The sequence below is a fragment of the Bufo gargarizans genome, chromosome 1 (genome assembly GCF_014858855.1).
Source record: "Bufo gargarizans isolate SCDJY-AF-19 chromosome 1, ASM1485885v1, whole genome shotgun sequence".
NCBI lineage: Eukaryota > Metazoa > Chordata > Amphibia > Anura > Bufonidae > Bufo > Bufo gargarizans.
Window position 1 is genome coordinate 401697570 of NC_058080.1, and position 22161 is coordinate 401719730.

The following is a 22161-nucleotide window of genomic DNA, read 5'->3' on the forward strand; positions in this document are numbered from 1 at the left end:
AATGACACCTCTGACCTGCAATACATTGTAGAAGGGCTATGGTTGTTTTGGCTGGTCCCATTTACTGCACAGCAATATGTCCTAACTGTCTGGTGGGTGTATACTAAATTATAGTACAATCTTGTATGAACATTTTAAAGTTTTGGTTGGATTTAAGGGCTTATCCCACAAAAAATATCTATTAAATATCCACAGATTAAGTGATATATATTGAATCGTGGTCTCACTGGGACTCTCCCCATAAACTCAAGATAAAGGGGTCCTTCAGTTTCCCCTCTGCTTCTATAGACTGATGAAGTACTGGATCTATTTGCACACTACAGCTCCATTCAGAGAGGGGATGAGGTCACCCCTTGTTGTCAGGATCACTGGAGGTCCCAGTGATGCAGCCCCCGGAATCTGATATTATCATCTATCCTTTGGATAGGTGATGAATACTTTTCGTTGGGGTAATCCCTGTAACTTCTCTCATATAGTTGCTGAATACTAAAATATAAAATTTGGCAGCTGCATATGAGATAACATAAGAAATAGACCCACACCTATTGAATGCACAGGCCTCTTTAGTGCTCCCTCCTGGCCTCTGTTCACATTGCAGCACTGATGATCATGTGACGTACTGACAGGTGATCACTGTATCTAATGACTGCCTGCAGTAATAAGGGGCTTTTAAATAGACTAAATTAAACATGGCAATATGGTAAAAGAGTCCCTTATTTATAATATTTACCCAATACTTGCTATCATTTATAGAAATATATGATGTTCTGAATCAGCACTGAAAGCTATGTCTCATAAAAGTAAATTTCAGCGTTACTACATTTGCATATGTTTCCTTTTCAGATGAAAACACAGTCATGTACAGTTATGGCACAAATTGAAGGTAAGAATAATGAGAAAACTTACATTCTACATAAGTCTATTTGTCATTACTGCAGAAAATAAAAGAGGACAAAATATTTACCGGTAGGAGACAAATTGTAAAGTATTTATGATCTGAAAATCTTAAAAACGGTGAGACACATTTAATGTTTGACAACTATCTGCCAGCTTGGCCATGAAGGCTGACTACTTGAGGTTTCTGATACATTCAAAAAGGGGTTGTGTTCATGAGACAACCTAATAAAGGGGTTATCCAAACCTGTAAATCCCCCTACAATGCCTGGGCCTCTCATACAGAGAATACTTACCTGGTCCCCGATGCCTGTGTTCTTCTGTATCCCTCCATGGCCATCAATGCATCTTCCTGTCATGCAGATCACAACATCGGACGACAGGGGGTGCAGTCAATAGCAGGCCGCGACGGTGACCTGCTCACCTTGCAAAAATCTGTCTAAAAAGTGGTGTAAATTGGAGCATCTGGTCTTTCTACACTTTTTTCTGACATGCTTGACAAGCGGGTGAGGCTTAGTACAAAGTGGGTGGTGCTTTATGAACAAGAGATGGAGCCTAAGATGCACCTTTTTGCATCGAAATGTTGGTGCAATTTTGGCATTTAAGTGTGTCCCTTAAAGTAAGTCAACCAATAGTTGGTATAGAATCAGAGAAAAGTGTCTATTCCTGTACTAGATATATCATCCAGCCTGAACCCCTGTGATAATTTGGGAGCAGGTCTAGACAAACTGTCTAAGCTTATTCCATCTTTAGGATTAGTAAATCTGGGCCAATGATTCCCCTTGTGGTCGCAAACTGACCTTCTGATGTGATGCGGTCTTTTAATAGTTCTGAAGTTGAGTGAGCCAGCTCAAGGTCACGACACAGAGACACATACAAGATGTGTTCCCTCTTTATTATAATGAGCAGTGCACATATTTAAACACAGACAAACACAGTAAAAGCGTCATAGTGGAGACAAGCTTTGAGTTACTACAGGTATGTTTCGTTTGAGATAAGAAAATAAATGGTTAGCATTGGAGTAGTAGGGGCCCACAGTGGAATTTCTACTCCTTCCTTCCAAGGATAAATCCCCCTGTTATCTAAGTGCAGGTGTATAAATAGATATAAAATGAATATATACTGTATACAAAATGAACGCCTTTATGCTTTCCCTCACACCCTCCAGTCTATTGTGTCTCTTGCCCATGGTGGTTGTTGTAAATTGTTCTCTGTAAATATGGTTAATAGCAGCCCAGACAAGACAAGATGAGGATAATCATGTACAGAAAATAAATGAAAAAAATATTCCCAATCAAAAAATTAAAACAGATTAGAAGAAAGTACCGTAATATATTTGATTTAAATAGTAAAATATGGTGATATATTACCTCTATGCCAACCCAAATAATTAGTAAGAGATGGACATGAGCGAATTTTTGTAAATTTGGATCTCGCTCTCTTTTCAAAAATTCTCACATATTGATTTACAGTACCTAAAATGCAGAATTCTACAGAATCGGAATTTTTCAAAAAGTTGGGGACAAATTCTTATCCTGTAGACCTGATTCGCTTATCTCGATCATCGGCTCAAAACAGCAGCTATAAAAATAAAAAAAGTCAGACATTTAGTACTTTGTTGCAGTACTGTTTATTTTAATTAAGGTCAATTTTCACCCAAAATGGAAATTAGGATATACATTATTGCATCAAATTTTGACAGAAAGTTTGATCATTTATTTCTGGAGATGCTAATATTTTTCTTTCTATTGTTGCATATATTGGTTGTCTTTTTCAATTTGCTTCTCAAAAACTGACTTTGTCAGCATCTTCATTACTTTTTCACTGGTTTCACACATTCAGTGTTGAATTCAAAGGTCACAAATCACTGTATGGCAGTATTATTGGTTATAGTGGTACTTGTATAGTGGTAGCATAAATTTCTCCTAGACTAAAAAAAAATGGACACCTGTCCCAGACCATGTGATTACCTGTTTCTATGTTCCACTTTTATTCTCCATATTGTTTTGATAGTGTGGCCAGGGGTGGTCTGGCCACAGACCCCACAGGAAAAAATTTCAGTGGGCCAATGCACAGGGGACCATCCAAGCCCTCCTGTCTGCTGCTAACTGAGTACATAATGAGCTCTCAGCGGTAATTAATGCTGTAAGAATCAGTTACTCATGTACCTGCCCGGCGACTGCATATGCCATCCTGATTTCAACTGCTTTGGCCTGCATCTCACCTCCTAAGTCCCTAATCCATATCTCAGTAAGAGACAACTGGAGGAAGAGGACAGAAAATGGCAGCTATTGATGGCCACTACTGAAGGCCAGCTTGTGGGACAGTATATTGTGCTGCACTGTGGTATTTCGTTCTTCTGGGATGGAATTTTGTACTGTGGTTTTGTTGACCCTGCCTACTTGAATTATCCCGCCTTCTGTCAATTTAAACCCTCTTACAACATATGGTCAATTTAAGTTTTTCTTTTCCAGGGCCACTAAGTTCCCAAGTGACTTCCCACAAATTGACTTACTAGTACATCATGATGATCGGGCGGGCACAGGCACTGTAAGCTCTTGATCAGTGCAGGGGCTCAGCTGTGACTGACCGCCGGGACCCTGCTGTATCCACCGGCATCACTGTAAACTCCGATCCCGGCGGATTAACCCCTTATATGCCACTATCAATGCTGACCACGGCATATACAAGGATCACAGAAGGAGGGGGCTCCCTCTATCTCCCCATTGCCCCTCGTTCTGTGGTGACAAGGGGCCAATGACTGACATGGCAACCCCTGGTCTCGCAAATGTATGGAAGCCTATGAGGCCCAGCCCCCTGGCAGGGTCTCAGAGGCACACTGTCAGTATCAAACTGACAGTTTCCACGTAGTACAATACAGCACCAGAGCCTCAAAAGTTGAATTCCCATACTGGGACAAAGTAAAAAAAAAGTGAAACAAAGTGTTTTATAAAAAAATAAACTACAGTTTCCAGTAAAAAGTGTCCCTTTCCCTTCATAAAGAAATAAAAAATAAAATTTTATTAAAAAATGAAATATTGGGTATTGTTTAGAGTTGAGCGAACACCTGGATGTTCGGGTTCGAGAAGTTCGGCCGAACTTCCCGGAAATGTTCGGGTTCGGGATCCGAACCCGATCCGAACTTCGTCCCGAACCCAAACCCCATTGAAGTCAATGGGGACCCGAACTTTTCGGTACTAAAAAGGCTGTAAAACAGCCCAGGAAAGGGCTAGAGGGCTGCAAAAGGCAGCAACATGTAGGTAAATCCCCTGCAAACAAATGTGGATAGGGAAATGAATTAAAATTAAAATTAAATAAATAAAAATTAACCAAAATCAATTGGAGAGAGGTCCCATAGCAGAGAATCTGGCTTCACGTCACCCACCACTGGAACAGTCCATTCTCAGATATTTAGGCCCCGGCACCCAGGCAGAGGAGAGAGGTCCCGTAACAGAGAATCTGTCTTCATGTCAGCAGAGAATCAGTCTGCATGTCATAGCAGAGAATCAGGCTTCACGTCAGCCACCACTGCAACAGTCCATTGTCATAAATTTAGGCCCAGCACCCAGGCAGAGGAGAGAGGTCCCGTAACAGACAATCTGGCTTCATGTCAGCAGAGAATCAGTCTTCATATCATAGCAGAGAATCAGGCTTCACGTCACCCACCACTGTAAGAGTCCATTTTCATAAATTTAGGCCCAGCACCCAGGCAGAGGAGAGAGGTCCCGTAACAGACAATCTGGCTTCATGTCAGCAGAGAATCAGTCTGCATGTCATAGCAGAGAATCAGGCTTCACGTCAGCCACCAATGCAACAGTCCATTGTCAGATATTTAGGCCCAGCACCCAGGCAGAGGAGAGAGGTCCCGTAACAGACAATCTGGCTTCATGTCAGCAGAGAATCAGTCTTCATATCATAGCAGAGAATCAGGCTTCATGTCACCCACCACTGTAAGAGTCCATTTTCATAAATTTAGGCCCAGCACCCAGGCAGAGGAGAGAGGTCCCGTAACAGACAATCTGGCTTCATGTCAGCAGAGAATCAGTCTTCATGTCATAGCAGAGAATCAGGCTTCACGTCAGCCACCACTGCAACAGTCCATTGTCATAAATTTAGGCCCAGCACCCAGGCAGAGGAGAGAGGTCCCGTAACAGACAATCTGGCTTCATGTCAGCAGAGAATCAGTCTTCATGTCATAGCAGAGAATCAGGCTTCACGTCAGCCACCACTGCAACAGTCCATTGTCATAAATTTAGGCCCAGCACCCAGGCAGAGGAGAGAGGTCCCGTAACAGACAATCTGGCTTCATGTCAGCAGAGAATCAGTCTTCATATCATAGCAGAGAATCAGGCTTCACGTCACCCACCACTGTAAGAGTCCATTTTCATAAATTTAGGCCCAGCACCCAGGCAGAGGAGAGAGGTCCCGTAACAGACAATCTGGCTTCATGTCAGCAGAGAATCAGTCTTCATATCATAGCAGAGAATCAGGCTTCACGTCAGCCACCAATGCAACAGTCCATTGTCAGATATTTAGGCCCAGCACCCAGGCAGAGGAGAGAGGTCCCGTAACAGACAATCAGGCTTCACGTCAGCCACCAGTGCAACAGTCCATTGGCATATATTTAGGCCCAGCACCCAGGCAGAGGAGAGAGGTCCCGTAACAGAGAATCTGGCTTCATGTCAGCAGAGAATTAGTCTGCATGTCATAGCAGAGAATCAGGCTTCACGTCACCCAACATTGGAACAGTCCATTGGCATATATTTAGGCCCCGGCACCCAGACAGAGGAGAGGTTCACTCAAATTTGGGTAGCCTCGCAATATAATGGTAAAATGAAAATAAAAATAGGATTGAATGAGGAAGTGCCCTGGAGTACAATAATATATGGTTAAGGGGAGGTAGTTAATGTCTAATCTGGACAAGGGACGGACAGGTCCTGTGGGATCCATGCCTGGTTCATTTTTATGAACGTCAGCTTGTCCACATTGGCTGTAGACAGGCGGCTGCGTTTGTCTGTAATGACACCCCCTGCCGTGCTGAATACACGTTCAGACAAAACGCTGGCCGCCGGGCAGGCCAGCACCTCCAAGGCATAAAAGGCTAGCTCTGGCCACGTGGACAATTTAGAGACCCAGTAGTTGAATGGGGCCGAACCATCAGTCAGTACATGGAGGGGTGTGCACACGTACTGTTCCACCATGTTAGTGAAATGTTGCCTCCTGCTAACACGTTGCGTATCAGGTGGTGGTGCAGTTAGCTGTGGCGTGTTGACAAAACTTTTCCACATCTCTGCCATGCTAACCCTGCCCTCAGAGGAGCTGGCCGTGACACAGCTGCCTTGGCGACCTCTTGCTCCTCCTCTGCCTTGGCCTTGGGCTTCCACTTGTTCCCCTGTGACATTTGGGAATTCTCTCAGTAGCGCGTCTACCAACGTGCGCTTGTACTCGCGCATCTTCCTATCACGCTCCAGTGCAGGAAGTAAGGTGGGCACATTGTCTTTGTACCGTGGATCCAGCAGGGTGGCAACCCAGTAGTCCGCACACGTTAAAATGTGGGCAACTCTGCTGTCGTTGCGCAGGCACTGCAGCATGTAGTCGCTCATGTGTGCCAGGCTGCCCAGGGGTAAGGACAAGCTGTCCTCTGTGGGAGGCGTATCGTCATCGTCCTGCCTTTCCCCCCAGCCACGCACCAGTGATGGACCCGAGCTGCGTTGGGTGCCACCCCGCTGTGACCATGCTTCATTCTCATCCTCCTCCACCTCCTCCTCATCCTCCTCGTCCTCCAGTAGTGGGCCCTGGCTGGCCACATTTGTACCTGGCCTCTGCTGTTGCCAAAAACCTCCCTCTGAGTCACTTCGAAGAGACTGGCCTGAAAGTGCTAAAAATGACCCCTCTTCCTCCTCCTCCTCCTCCTGGGCCACTTCCTCTTCCATCATCGCCCTAAGTGTTTTCTCAAGGAGACATAGAAGTGGTATTGTAACGCTGATAACGGCATCATCGCCACTGGCCATGTTGGTGGAGTACTCGAAACAGCGCAACAGGGCACACAGGTCTCGCATGGAGGCCCAGTCATTGGTGGTGAAGTGGTGCTGTTCTGTAGTGCGACTGACCCGTGCGTGCTGCAGCTGAAACTCCACTATGGCCTGCTGCTGCTCGCACAGTCTGTCCAGCATGTGCAAGGTGGAGTTCCACCTGGTGGGCACGTCGCATATGAGGCGGTGAGCGGGAAGGCCGAAGTTACGCTGTAGCGCAGACAGGCGAGCAGCAGCAGGATGTGAACGCCGAAAGCGCGGACAGACGGCCCGCACTTTATGCAGCAGCTCTGACATGTCGGGGTAGTTGTGAATGAACTTCTGCACCACCAAATTCAGCACATGCGCCAAGCAAAGGGATGTGCGTCACACTGGCTAGTCCCAGAGCTGCAACGAGATTTCGCCCATTATCACACACCACCAGGCCGGGCTTGAGGCTCACCGGCAGCAACCACTCGTCGGTCTGTTGTTCTATACCCCGCCACAACTCCTGTGCGGTGTGGGGCCTGTCCCCCAAACATATGAGTTTCAGAATGGCCTGCTGACGTTTACCCCGGGCTGTGCTGAAGTTGGTGGTGAAGGTGTGTGGCTGACTAGATGAGCAGGTGGAAGAAGAGGAGGAGGAAGTCGAGTAGGAGGAGGTGGCAACAGGAGGCAAAGAATGTTGCCCTGTGATCCTTGGCGGCGGAAGGACGTGCGCCAAACAGCTCTCCGCCTGGGGCCCAGCTGCCACTACATTTACCCAGTGTGCAGTTAGGGAGATATAGCGTCCCTGGCCGTGCTTACTGGTCCACGTATCTGTGGTTAGGTGGACCTTGCCACAGATGGCGTTGCGCAGTGCACACTTGATTTTATCGGATACTTGGTTGTGCAGGGAAGGCACGGCTCTCTTGGAGAAGTAGTGCGGGCTGGGAACAACATACTGTGGGACAGCAAGCGACATGAGCTGTTTGAAGCTGTCTGTGTCCACCAGCCTAAATGACAGCATTTCATAGGCCAGTAGTTTAGAAATGCTGGCATTCAGGGCCAGGGATCGAGGGTGGCTAGGTGGGAATTTACGCTTTCTCTCAAATGTTTGTGAGATGGAGAGCTGAACGCTGCCGTGTGACATGGTTGAGATGCTTGGTGACGGAGGTGGTGGTGGTGTTGGTGGTACATCCCCTGTTTGCTGGGCGGCAGGTGCCAACGTTCCTCCAGAGGCGGAGGAAGAGGCCGAGGCGGCAGCAGCAGAAGAGGCCGAGGCGGCAGCAGCAGAAGAGGTAGCAGGGGGAGCCTGAGTGACTTCCATGGTTTTAAGGTGTTTACTCCACTGCAGTTCATGCTTTGCATGCAGGTGCCTGGTCATGCAGGTTGTGCTAAGGTTCAGAACGTTAATGCCTCGCTTCAGGCTCTGATGGCACAGCGTGCAAACCACTCGGGTCTTGTCGTCAGCACATTGTTTGAAGAAGTGCCATGCCAGGGAACTCCTTGAAGCTGCCTTTAGGGTGCTCGGTCCAAGATGGCGGCGGTCAGTAGCAGGCGGAGTCTCTTGGCGGCGGGTGTTCTGCTTTTGCCCACTGCTCCCTCTTTTGCTACGCTGTTGGCTCGGTCTCACCACTGCCTCTTCCTCCGAACTGTGAAAGTCAGTGGCACGACCTTCATTCCATGTGGGGTCTAGGACCTCATCGTCCCCTGCATCGTCTTCCACCCAGTCTTGATCCCTGACCTCCTGTTCAGTCTGCACACTGCAGAAAGACGCAGCAGTTGGCACCTGTGTTTCGTCATCATCAGAGACATGCTGAGGTGGTATTCCCATGTCCTCATCATCAGGAAACATAAGTGGTTGTGCGTCAGGGCATTCTATGTCTTTCACCGCTGGGGAAGGGCTAGGTGGATGCCCTTGGGAAACCCTGCCAGCGGAGTCTTCAAACAGCATAAGAGACTGCTGCATAACTTGAGGCTGAGACAGTTTCCCTGGTATGCATGGGAGTGATGTGACAGACTGATGGGGTTGGTTTTCAGGCGCCATCTGTGCGCTTTCTGCAGAAGACTGGGTGGGAGATAATGTGAACGTGCTGGATCCACTGTCGGCCACCCAATTGACTAATGCCTGTACCTGCTCAGGCCTTACCATCCTTAGAACGGCATTGGGCCCCACCATATATCGCTGTAAATTCTGGCGGCTACTGGGACCTGAGGTAGTTGGTACACTAGGACGTGTGGATGTGGCAGAACGGCCACGTCCTCTCCCAGCACCAGAGGGTCCACTAACACCACCACGACCATGTCCACGTCCGCTCCCTTACTAGATGTTTTCCTCATTGTTATCGTTCACCACAACAACAAAAATATTATTTGGCCCAATGTATTGTATTCAAATTCAGCTGAATATAAATTTGAGGCCTAGTATTTAGGCGCTGGGTGACCGGTATAGATTTACTGACAGAATTAGACTTGGAAATGCACAGTAGCGTGTGTGTGAAGTTATTCTGAATGACCCTATGTGCACCTTGAATATTATATACCCTTTTAGGGATAGATTTCAAATAGCTCTGATATAGCAGAAACCATTAAATTATGAAATTGCTAAATTGGGAATTGTATTTCAACCCAGAACAAAAAATGTGCTTTGACGGACACTAAATAACTTGCCCAGCCACAACAGTACAGCGGTAACGACAGATTTAGCGGGATATAAATTTGAGGCCTAGTATTTAGGCGCTGGGTGACTGGTATGGATTTACTGACAGAATTAGACTTGTAAATGCACAGTAGCGTGTGTGTGAAGTTATTCTGAATGACCCTATGTGCACCTTGAATATAATATACCCTTTTAGGGATAGATTTCAAATAGCTCTGATATAGCAGAAACCACTAAATTATGAAATTGCTAAATTGGGAATTGTATTTCAACCCAGAACAAAAAATGTGCTTTGACGGACACTAAATAACTTGCCCAGCCACAACAGTACAGCGGTAACGACAGATTTAGCGGGATATAAATTTGAGGCCTAGTATTTAGGCGCTGGGTGACCGGTCACTATTGCTGGTTAAATGCACTTGGTGTGACAGCTTGACCAACCACACTACTGAGGGTTAAATGCACTTGGTGACAGGCGCAGCTTGCCCCTGATGTAGTATATGGCCAAAAAATGAACAGACTATTGCTGGTTAAATGCACTTGGTGTGACAGCTTGACCAACCACACTACTGAAGGTTAAATGCACTTGGTGACGGGCGCAGCTTGCCCCTGATGTAGTATATGGCCAAAAAATGAACAGACTATTGCTGGTTAAATGCACTTGGTGTGACAGCTTGACCAACCACACTACTGAGGGTTAAATGCACTTGGTGACGGGCGCAGCTTGCCCCTGATGTAGTATATGGCCAAAAAATGAACAGACTATTGCTGGTTAAATGCACTTGGTGTGACAGCTTCACCCTGATGTAGGCTTTAGCCAAAAAACAACCACACCATTGAGGGTTAAATGCACTTGGTCGCAGCTTGTGCTTGCACACCACAAGACACAAAATGGCTGCCGATCACCCCAGAAAAAAGTGACTGACAAACGGTCTGGGCAGCCTAAAAACAGTGAGCAATTGAATTTTAGCAGCTCAATGATGCACAGCTGCAGATCGATCGATTAATCAAGTCCTTTGGAGGAGTTAATCTGCCTAATCTCGCCCTACTGTCGCAGCCGCAACCTCTCCCTACGCTAATCAGAGCAGAGTGACGGGCGGCGCTATGTGACTCCAGCTTAAATAGAGGCTGGGTCACATGGTGCTCTGGCCAATCACAGCCATGCCAATAGTAGGCATGGCTGTGACGGCCTCTTGGGGCAAGTAGTATGACGCTTGTTGATTGGCTGCTTTGCAGCCTTTCAAAAAGCGCCAAGAAAGCGACGAACACCGAACCCGAACCCGGACTTTTACGAAAATGTCCGGGTTCGGGTCCGTGTCACGGACACCCCAAAATTCGGTACGAACCCGAACTATACAGTTCGAGTTTGCTCATCCCTAGTATTGTTGTGTCCGTAACAACTGGCTCTATAAAAATATCCCATAATCTACCCCGTCATGTGAAACTGTGACAAACAGCATTTTTTTGGTCACCTTGCCCCACAAAAGTGTAATAGCAAGTGATAAAAAATTCATATGTATCCCAAAATGATACTAATTAAAATGTCAACTCAGCCCGTAAAAAATTAGCCCCACACAAGACCATCGCCAGAAAAATAAAAAAAATATAGCTTTCAGAAAAAAAATTTTTTTTTCAAAAATGATTTTATTGTGTAAAACTGAAACAAAAAAATAAAAATAGACATATATTGCTGCATTTGTACCAACCTGCTCTATAAAAAAAAATCACATTATTTATCCTATCAGGTGAACACTGTAAAAAAAATATTCAATAAAAACTGTGCCTTGCCTCACAAAAAATCATAATATCAAGTGATCAAAAATCAAATCTACCCCAAAAATAGTACCAATGTTACCTTATCCCGTAGTTTCCAAAATGGGGTCATGGCTGTGACAACCACCCGCCAATCCTGTCGTACTAAGCCACAGTTGCCATACAGGTCTCCACTAGAGACTTCTGGAGGCGAATCCACTGTGAGCACAGGAGACGCTTAAGATTGGTTGGTGGGCCCAGACCGGATGCAATCACGATTGTATGTACAATCGGTAAAAATAAAATTACTGATTTCACGCTGGAAATCAAATTAATTTTGCTGCCACCACTCTTCGTATTGAATCGGGGCGAAGAGACCCCAGCTAGCTAATCCTAAAGGGACGAAACGGTTATTTGCAACCTAGCTAGTACATTAGCAATTTATAAAAAATAAAACTATTTGGTAGTATGTCTTCTGAGGACAGAGTTCTTAGCATAGATCAGGTCATCAAGTAACAAGGGCAAAACTGGAACGATGAAATCGTTAGTTTTTATTCTAAAACTACACACAAAAATATATATATTAAAGCTGACAGATAAATATACCTGCCAGTTGAACAGATTGGTTTGGATAGAAATAGGTAAGAGGTGGAAGGGAATAGAATGTCTGTAAGTTCAGAATTACCGTGGTAGGGTCCAGTAATTGTCATGGAACCATGAACCAGACGTACAACAAGAGATAAGTGGAAATAAGAAGGCTTTATTGAAAATCAAGCTGTAAGCAAAAGTCCAAACGGATGGCTAAACCGAAGCAGGGTCTTGCGTAGACAGAGGTCAGGAACCAGGGGGGTAGTCAGACGAAGCCTGGATCAGGAACCAGCAGGGTAGTCAGACGAAGCCAGGATCAGGAACCAACGGGGTAGTCAGACGAGGCCAGGATCAGGAACCAGAAGCAGCAGCAGTCTTAGAAGCATGTGAACACAGGAGGACCAAGTAAGGAACTGAAGCCACAGACCTCCTATATATGAGCTAGGCATCCAGCTCCTCCCAGTGGGAAGGAGAAGCCGCAGGGTGGGAGGCTACAAGAAACCCAGAAACCAAGATGGCCGCCAGCACATGTCAAACGAAGGAGAACAGTAGGAAGGTAAGACCATGACAGTACCTCCCCCTCAAGGGCCCCTCCTCCGCGGAGTAAGGAACGGTTTCTGAGGGAAGCGTGCGTGGAAGGCTCGGAGCAAAGCAGGAGCATGGACATCTGCGGAGGGAACGCAGAAACGCTCCTCTGGACCATAACCACGCCAATGGACCAAAAACTGCAACCGACCGCGGACCAGGCATGAGTCCAGGATATTGCTCACCTCATATTCCTCACGATTGCCCACTTGGACCGGACGGGGCCGAGGAACCGAGGAAATGAAACGATTACACACCAATGGCTTCAACAGGGAGACATGAAACACGTTGGAGATCCGCATGCCAGGAGGAAGCGCAAGGGCATAGGCTACCGGGTTTACCCTGCGAAGCACTCGGAAGGGACCAACAAAGCGAGGCGCCAGCTTGGGAGTGGGCACTCGAAGGTTGAGGTTGCGGGTGGACAACCATACACGGTCTCCGACCTGGTAGGAAGGAGCGGGCGCTCGTCTGCGATCAGCCTGGAGTCTCTGGCGCTGCGCAGAGACCTCAAGGGACCTCTGGATCTGTACCCAAGAAGCACGTAGGACGGAAAGGTGATCCTCCACAGCCGGAATATCCTGGGGAGAGAATACCTCCGGTAACACGGCAGGTTGGAACCCATAATTGGCCATGAAGGGAGACGTCCCAGAGGAAGAGTTCACCGCCGTGTTCCTGGCAAACTCAGCCCAAGGCATGGAGGTCAACCCAATTGTCTTGGTGATCGGAGACATAGCAACGAAGGAATTGCTCCAAGGCCTGATTGGATCGTTCTGCGGCCCCATTGGACTGAGGGTGGTAGGCCGAGGAGAAAGAGAGATGAATCCCCAACTGGGAGCAAAAGGCGCGCCAGAACCTGGACACAAACTGACTCCCCCGATCCGACACAATCTCCTTGGGCAAACCGTGCAACCGGAAGACCTCCCTGGCGAAAATCGTGACCAACTCTCGTGCAGAGGGTAACTTCTTGAGAGGAACACAGTGGCACATTTTGGAAAACCGATCCACAATCATGAGAATGACCGTATGGCCTCGAGATGCAGGGAGGTCCACAATGAAATCCATCCCCAGGTGTGACCATGGGCGCTCCCCGGTGGCTATGGGTTGCAAAAGGCCCAACGGAAGGTGCCGAGAGGACTTACTCTGGGCACAAACGGAGCATGCCGCTACATATGCGGCGATGTCGGAACGTAGAGAAGGCCACCAGAACAGACGTGAAACAGCCCAGGACAGCTGATTCTTTCCAGGATGCCCCGCGGCCTTGGAGTTATGGTAGGTTCGCAACAACCGAGTGCGCAACTCCTCAGGCACAAAACACCTGCCGTTGGGTCTCCCAGAGGGAGCACCAGATTGAGCCGCCAAAATCTGCTCACCCAGGGGAGAGGTCAGGCTGGTGCGAATGGCGGCCAGGATCTGATTCGGAGGTATGACCGAAGTCGGAATCGACTCCTCCCCGGACAGCTCGGAGTACTGCCGTGATAAGGCATCCGCTCTGATGTTCTTGGAACCGGGTAGGTAGGATACCACGTAATTAAAACGTGACAAGAACAGAGCCCATCTGGCCTGACGTGGTGTCAATCTCTTGGCCTCAGAAAGGTAGGTCAGATTCTTGTGGTCCGTCAGGATGAGAACCGGAACCACCGAACCCTCGAGCAAGTGCCTCCATTCTTTAAGGGCCTGCACGATGGCCAATAACTCCCTGTCACCAATCTGATAGTTGCACTCCGCGGAAGACAGTTTCCGGGAGTAAAACCCACAAGGAAGCAGAGGACCCTCTGGTGTTCTACGCTGAGACAGAAGGGCGCCTACTCCCGTCTCAGACGCATCCACCTCGAGGACAAAGGGCAACCCAGGGTTGGGATGCGACAGAATCGGAGCCGACACAAAGGCGGACTTTAGAGCCTCAAAAGCTCGGATGGCCTCGAGCGGCCAGACCTGGAAATTACTGCCCTTCCTGGTCAGATCCGTGAGAGGCTTGGCTAGCATAGAAAAGTCCCTGATGAACTTCCGATAATAATTGGCGAAGCCCAAAAAGCGCTGCAGGGCACGGAGACCACTGGGCTGGGGCCACTGTAAGACAGCCGAAACCTTCTCAGGATCCATGGAGAACCCCTCAGCGGAAATGATGTAACCTAAGAAGGTTACCTGGGATCGGTGAAATTCGCATTTCTCAAGCTTACCGAACAGCCTGTTCTCTCGTAACCGTTGCAACACTCGTCTGACATCCATAATGTGTGCCTCCATGGATTCAGAATATACCAAGATGTCATCCAAATAGACCACCACACACTGCTGCAACAGGTCACGGAAAACATCGTTGATGAATTCCTGGAAGACTGCGGGCGCATTGCACAACCCAAAGGGCATAACCAAGGATTCATAATGACCGATCCTGGTGTTAAACGCGGTCTTCCACTCATCGCCCGCCTTGATCCTTACCAGGTTATATGCCGCCCTCAGGTCGAGTTTGGTAAAGACCGTGGCCCCTTTGAGGCGATCGAACAGCTCGGAAATCAAGGGTATCGGGTAAGCGTTCTTGATCGTGATGCGATTGAGACCCCTGTAATCGATGCAAGGCCTCAACTCACCGCCCTTCTTTTTCACAAAGAAAAATCCAGCCCCTGCCGGGGACGAGGATTTGCGAATGTGTCCGCGTGAAAGCGCCTCCCTCACGTACTCCTCCATGGCCTCATTCTCCGCTACCGACAGTGGATAGACTTTGCCACGAGGAGGAACGGCACCAGATTGTAACTCTATGGCACAATCGTATGGGCGGTGCGGAGGTAGGGCAACCGCGCGCACCTTATCGAATACATCCCGGTACTCTTCGTATTCAGGAGGCAACAGAGAGTCCGAGGAAGTACACAGCAACTTGACAGGCCCATGGATGCAACTAGCCCCACACTGCGGTGACCACGAGAGGATCTCGGCCGATCTCCAATCGAAAGTCGGATTATGCTTCTGGAGCCAGGGGTACCCCAAGACCACCGAGTAGTGTGGAGACGAAATCACCTGGAGACAGACCGACTCTCTGTGAACGGCACCAATGGCTATCCCCACTGGAAGGGTCTCATGAGTCACGTGTGGCGGCAGAAGGGGTCTTCACGTGTGGCGGCAGAAGGCCGTCTATCGCCTCAAGAGCCAATGGGGAACCTTGAGGCTGCAGAGGAATGGAATTGGCGGCAGCGAACACACTATCAATGAACAAACCACCAGCACCAGAGTCCACCAACGCCTGGGTCGTCACCGAGCCCCCGACCCAGGAGAGGACAACAGTGATCAGTGGTTTGTCAACACGGGAAACCGGGGACGAGGAGACTCCACCCAAGATCTGCCCCCGACAGGATCTCAGGTGCGAGCGTTTCCCGGACGGTTCGGACATGCCAACCGAAAATGCCCACCGAGACCACAGTACATGCATCGGCCCTCGCGTCTCCGGAGTACCCTCTCCCCCTCGGACAGGCGAGCAAACCCCAGCTGCATGGGTTCACCCCCAGACAAGTCATCCCCAGGAGGCGTGGGAGGAGAGGGAGGCACGGGTGGGACAGCAAACGTAGGCGCCAATCTGTTAGAAGACCTCCGCAGGCTCTCCTTAAAGGAAGGTCTCTCCCTGAGTCTGGTATCAATCAAAATCAGGAAAGAAATAAGAGACTCGAGCTCCACTGGTAGGTCCTTAGCTGCAACCTCATCCTTCAAGGCATCCGAGAGACCATGAGAGAAAGCAGCGACCAGAGCCTCATTATTCAAGCCCACCTCTGCTGCCAGGGTACGAAACTCAATGGCGTATTCAGCTACGGATCGTGAACCCTGTCTGATGGACATAAGGAGCTTCGCAGCAGAGGCAGCACGAGCCGGCACATCGAATACCTTCCGAAGAGAAGCAACAAAACCGGAAAACTCGGCAACCACCGGATTGTTGTTCTCCCATAAAGGGCTGGCCCAGGCCAAGTCCTTGTCCGAGAGCAGCGAGATCAAGAAGCCCACCTTTGATCTCTCAGTAGGAAAGGCATGTGGCAGCAACTCGAAATAAATGCCCACCTGGTTAAGGAAACCTCGGCACTGAGTTGGCTCTCCCCCAAAGCGCTGTGGAAGGGGGGCAGAACCGGTCATACCCCGAGACACCGCAGGCGCAGCAACAGGTGTCGGGGTAGACTCTGGCGCAACAACCGGAGCGGCAGTAGGAGCGGGCCCAGGAGCGACAACCGACCCATCGGCAACGGAAGCGAAATGAGCCGTGCGTTCAAGCAGGGTTTGCAACGCCACAGCGAACCGACCCAACAGGTGATCCTGCTGATCAAGTCTGGCAACAAGCGTAGGTAGCGAGGATGGCCCTGTACCGTCAGAATTCATGGCTTGGTCCTAATGTCATGGAACCATGAACCAGACGTACAACAAGAGATAAGTGGAAATAAGAAGGCTTTATTGAAAATCAAGCTGTAAGCAAAAGTCCAAACGGATGGCTAAACCGAAGCAGGGTCTTGCATAGACAGAGGTCAGGAACCAGGGGGGTAGTCAGACGAAGCCTGGATCAGGAACCAGCAGGGTAGTCAGACGAAGCCAGGATCAGGAACCAACGGGGTAGTCAGACGAGGCCAGGATCAGGAACCAGAAGCAGCAGCAGTCTTAGAAGCATGTGAACACAGGAGGACCAAGCAAGGAACTGAAGCCACAGACCTCCTATATATATGAGCTAGGCATCCAGCTCCTCCCAGTGGGAAGGAGAAGCCGCAGGGTGGGAGGCTACAAGAAACCCAGAAACCAAGATGGCCGCCAGCACATGTCAAACGAAGGAGAACAGTAAGAAGGTAAGACCATGACAGTAATAGGCAAAGTCTTTGAAATAATAATCCAAGATGGTGGGGTGCCCGTGTCCCTGCGGGCGGTCGAGATGTTAGACGACGTCAGATGGTAGGTGAAGGACGCAGGACCTGAGTGTGTCACTGTTTTTACCTACTCTGAAGTGGGGAGTGGTTATGACACGTTCAGGTCCAGCCTTGTGTAATTGGAACAGGGGCAGTCCTTTGCCCCATAGGGAGAAAACCTGGCAGCATCTTTGCTTTGCCCATTTCTCCATATCCCGTAAGTCCAATCAAGAAATATAGTTGATATTGATAATCAGTACAATTTTACGCATCATCTGATAACAAATACGACTAGAAGATAATACAGGGTGCCCGAGAACCTTTATATCTCAGAGCGGGAATCTCTGATTTGTCCGCGGGTTTCCTAGAAGGTGGGTTAGGAGAACCAAAACCATCTCTGAAAAGATGGTTCCTTTCACATTTCCATAACCCATGAAATATTAGGAAAATATGGGAAGAATATGAAGTTTATGGATTGGAGGTGACTTTCAGGTCATCTTCCCTCCTGTACCAACCAGCTGTGTGATAAGGATCTGTCCTTTTCTTCTGAAGCTCGCTGCCCAGGCTAAAGGTGTGAGACCCCTGCTGATATTGGAGACACTATGGCTGCAGAAAGACCAGTTTTATGAGATTCTGTCATAAGAGAACTAGATGGATGGGTACTCAACTTGGCATGGGCAGGAAAGGTTTGTCACAAGGTGGTGATAATGGCACCTCTGCTCTGTGAATTACTTTTTTAGTCAAAAGAGAAGATTCTTAGTGAAGGCTCTTTTGTCTTTGTGATTATGAAATAAGATAGGGCCAGGGGCTATCCATAGTATTCAGTATATTGTGCAGACTAGATAGGCCAAATGGTTCTTATCTGCCGACAAATTCTATGTTTCTATATTTCTATGTTGATATGGCGCATTTGCGATTTCCTAGTATCGCAAAGCGTCACAATGGCACCTGAAAATTATCACAGTGAAATCTGCCCTCCAAAATTCATATGTTGCTCCTTCCCTTCTGCACCTTGCCATGTGCCCATACAGCAGTTTACGACCATGTATGGGGTGTTTCTATAAACTGCAGAATCAGGGTAATAAACATAGTGTTTGGCTGTTAACCCTTGCTGCCCTACAGGAAAAAATAGATTAAAATTGAACATCTGCAAAAAAAAAAAATATTTTCCTTGTTTCCCCTATTTTCCTTTAATTCTTCTGTACCACCTGAAGAGTTAAGGCTACTTTCACACTAGCGTTCGGCTGTCCGCTCGTGAGCTCCGTTTGAAGGGGCTCACGAGCGGACCCGAACGCAGCCGTCCAGCCCTGATGCAGTCTGAATGGAGCGGATCCGCTCAGACTGCATCAGTCTGGCGGCGTTCAGCCTCCGCTCCGCTCGCCTCCGCACGGACAGGCGGACAGCTGAACGCTGCTTGCAGCGTTCGGGTGTCCGCCTGGCCGTGCGGAGGCGTGCGGATCCGTGCGGATCCGTCCAGACTTACAATGTAAGTCAATGGGGACGGATCCGTTTGAAGATGCCACAATATGCTCAATCTTCAGGCGGATCCGTCCCCTATTGACTTTACATTGAAAGTCTGGACGGATCCGTACGAGGCTATTTTCACACTTTAGCTGTTATATGCTAAAATAATGCAGACAGATCCGTACTGAACGGAGCCTCCGTCTGCATTATTATGATCGGATCCGTTCAGAACGGATCCGATCGAACGCTAGTGTGAAAGTAGCCTAACAAAGTTTGTAAAATGATATTTGAATAACTTGAGGAGTATACTTCCTAAAATGGAGACATTTATGGGTAGTTTCTATTATATAAGCCCGTCAAAGTGACTTCATAACTAAATCGGTCCTTTTAAAAAGCGTGTTTTGGAAAGTTTCTAAAGTTCTAATCCATCTAACATCCAAAAAGAAATAAAATTACATTTAAAAAGTGATGCCAACATAAAGTAGACATATCCGGAATGTAAAGTAATAACTATTTATGAGGTATCATTATCTATCTTAAAAGCAGAGAAATAAAAATTTTGTAAATTGATAATTTTTCCAAATTTCTGGTAATTTTGGATTTTCTTTTCTTCTTATAATTGTGAAACATATCAATTCAAATTTACCACTGTCATGAAGTAAGATGTGTAACGAGAAAACAATCTCAGAATGGCTTGAATAAGTAAAAGGGTTCCAAAGTTATTACCACATAAACTGACACGTCAGATTTGCAAAATATGGCCTGGGCAGGAAGATGAAAACTAGCCTGGGGTAGAAGGGGTTAAAAGTGGTGAGGGGTGTAACCAAACAAAGCTAAATTCACTGCACTGTCCAGTGCATGCCATTTATTTTCTGCGATATAGGGGGGTGATATTGCATGTGGGCTGGTGGGGTTTGTGTGACAGGGCTGCACATGAGTGTTATTGCCAGCACACAGGTCTCATTTTTGGAGCTGTTATATTTGCTTAGGAAAATGTCTCTTATAGATATCTTTTTTTTGCCTGGCAAGTGATGAAGAAGGATGTTTACCCCTGTTAATAATTGAGAAGGGAAACAGAGATTCTTCTCCACAGTCCTCTCCATAGGGTTTCCACGCATGTATTATTCATCCAATGAAGTGGTAATGCTGACAATAAATATATAATTACAGCTCTACCCTCAAGTGTCCCTCCATTGTGAAGTTAAGTGAATAATGGTGGTTGATTCCATCGAGCTTATCAAACTCTCGGATGAGTCCTCAGATGCATAAATCAATTTTCACATATGACTTTTTTGGCCACATGCAGCCGGATGTCTGCTCCTTATCATAGAAACAGTTCTGGCACAATAGACTGGAAGATTTATGCTTTAGTCACTTTATAGCATATCAAAATCTAAGTAGCCATTTCATGATCTAGTTATAAAGCAATTTCCCATGGTAGCTTTTCTGCCACTTTACTTATCCTGACATTTAGCTAGATGATAATTAGGTGTCCCATGCCCTTCCCCTGGCAGAGAGGGCCAATGACATTAGCTATGCCAGACTTCCAGAATCAGTTCATTGCTTTCTTCTATAATTCCCATTTTCAGTACCACTGTAGTAGGTGCTCCCCAGCTAAGTTCACATTCAGTTGTCATAGCAGCTCTGACATCTCAATATACTTTATAGGGGATGTCCACAAAACATATTCTGCATTTTTAAAGCAGCACCTGGGTCTGAATACTTTGGAAATGCATGTAATTAAAAATGTTGTATAGCCACTGAGTCAATAAATGTATAGCGCCATCTGCTGTTTGTTCTTTTCCTTACTTTTCCGTCCACCTCAGTAATATCACTGAGCTGGGCGCACATGCACAGTTCCACCCTTCAACTGCCACCAGCTGTATCTACTGTTACAAGCTGTTACAGGGAGAAATCTGTAGCAAAAGGGACACACCCCCTGAGCTGCCAGCTCAAAAAAAATCATATAGAGCAATCAATAGGGTGAGCTCTGGATTCATGTGAGGTACAGGGATGGCTCTAGATTTGCTAAACAGAGGTTTTCATGTACTATATGATTCTCTGATTTTCATATTTTACATTATTTATAGGACAACCCCTTTTTAACCTTATGTAATTCTTTAAGTTACAAAATAAACATTAATCCTTCACACAAGAAACCCTAAGCTTAAGTTAGGAATACGAAGATCCAGAAGAAGATCATTGACTAAGTAGTAAAAATGGCACACTGATGCATATTTGTTGTACAATTGTTACCCAAAGTTTTGAGACTGACACAAATGTTGTTTTTCACAGAGTTTTCTGCTTCAGTTTTTATGGTGGATTTGCATTGACTCTACAGGGAGTGCAGAATTATTAGGCAAGTTGTATTTTTGAGGATTAATTTTATTATTGAACAACAACCATGTTCTCAATGAACCCAAAAAACTCATTAATATCAAAGCTGAATATTTTTGGAAGTAGTTTTTAGTTTGTTTTTAGTTTTAGCTATTTTAGGGGGATATCTGTGTGTGCAGGTGACTATTACTGTGCATAATTATTAGGCAACTTAACAAAAAACAAATATATACCCATTTCAATTATTTATTTTTACCAGTGAAACCAATATAACATCTCAACATTCACAAATATACATTTCTGACATTCAAAAACAAAACAAAAACAAATCAGTGACCAATATAGCCACCTTTCTTTGCAAGGACACTCAAAAGCCTGCCATCCATGGATTCTGTCAGTGTTTTGATCTGTTTACCATCAACATTGCGTGCAGCAGCAACCACAGCCTCCCAGACACTGTTCAGAGAGGTGGACTGTTTTCCCTCCTTGTAAATATCACATTTGAGATTCTCAATGGGGTTCAGATCAGGTGAACAAGGAGGCCATGTCATTAGATTTTCTTCTTTTATACCCTTTCTTGCCAGCCACGCTGTGGAGTACTTGGACGCGTGTGATGGAGCTTTGTCTGCCTGAAAATCATGTTTTTCTTGAAGGATGCAGACTTCTTCCTGTACCACTGCTTGAAGAAGGTGTCTTCCAGAAACTGGCAGTAGGACTGGGAGTTGAGCTTGACTCCATCCTCAACCCGAAAAGGCCCCACAAGCTCATCTTTGATGATACCAGCCCAAACCAGTACTCCACCTCCACCTTGCTGGCGTCTGAGTCGGACTGGAGCTCTCTGCCCTTTACCAATCCAGCCATCTGGCCCATCCATCTGGCCCATCAAGACTCACTCTCATTTCATCAGTCCATAAAACCTTAGAAAAATCAGTCTTGAGATATTTCTTGGCCCAGTCTTGACGTTTCAGCTTGTGTGTCTTGTTCAGTGGTGGTCGTCTTTCAGCCTTTCTTACCTTGGCCATGTCTCTGA

The 22161-nt window shown here is 47.1% G+C and overlaps 1 protein-coding gene across 4 annotated transcripts in view; it reads left to right on the forward strand.

Annotated features, from left to right (window-relative positions):
• LOC122931935 (sushi domain-containing protein 1-like) overlaps nucleotides 1–22161 on the forward strand; it is a 231231-nt gene that overhangs the window by 182681 nt on the left and 26389 nt on the right. For all 4 annotated transcript variants that reach the window (XM_044286058.1, XM_044286029.1, XM_044286039.1 and 1 more), the window contains exon 22: nucleotides 844–883. In XM_044286058.1, coding sequence (XP_044141993.1) covers nucleotides 844–883 — 40 coding nt within the window. The remainder of the gene's footprint in view (nucleotides 1–843; nucleotides 884–22161) is intronic.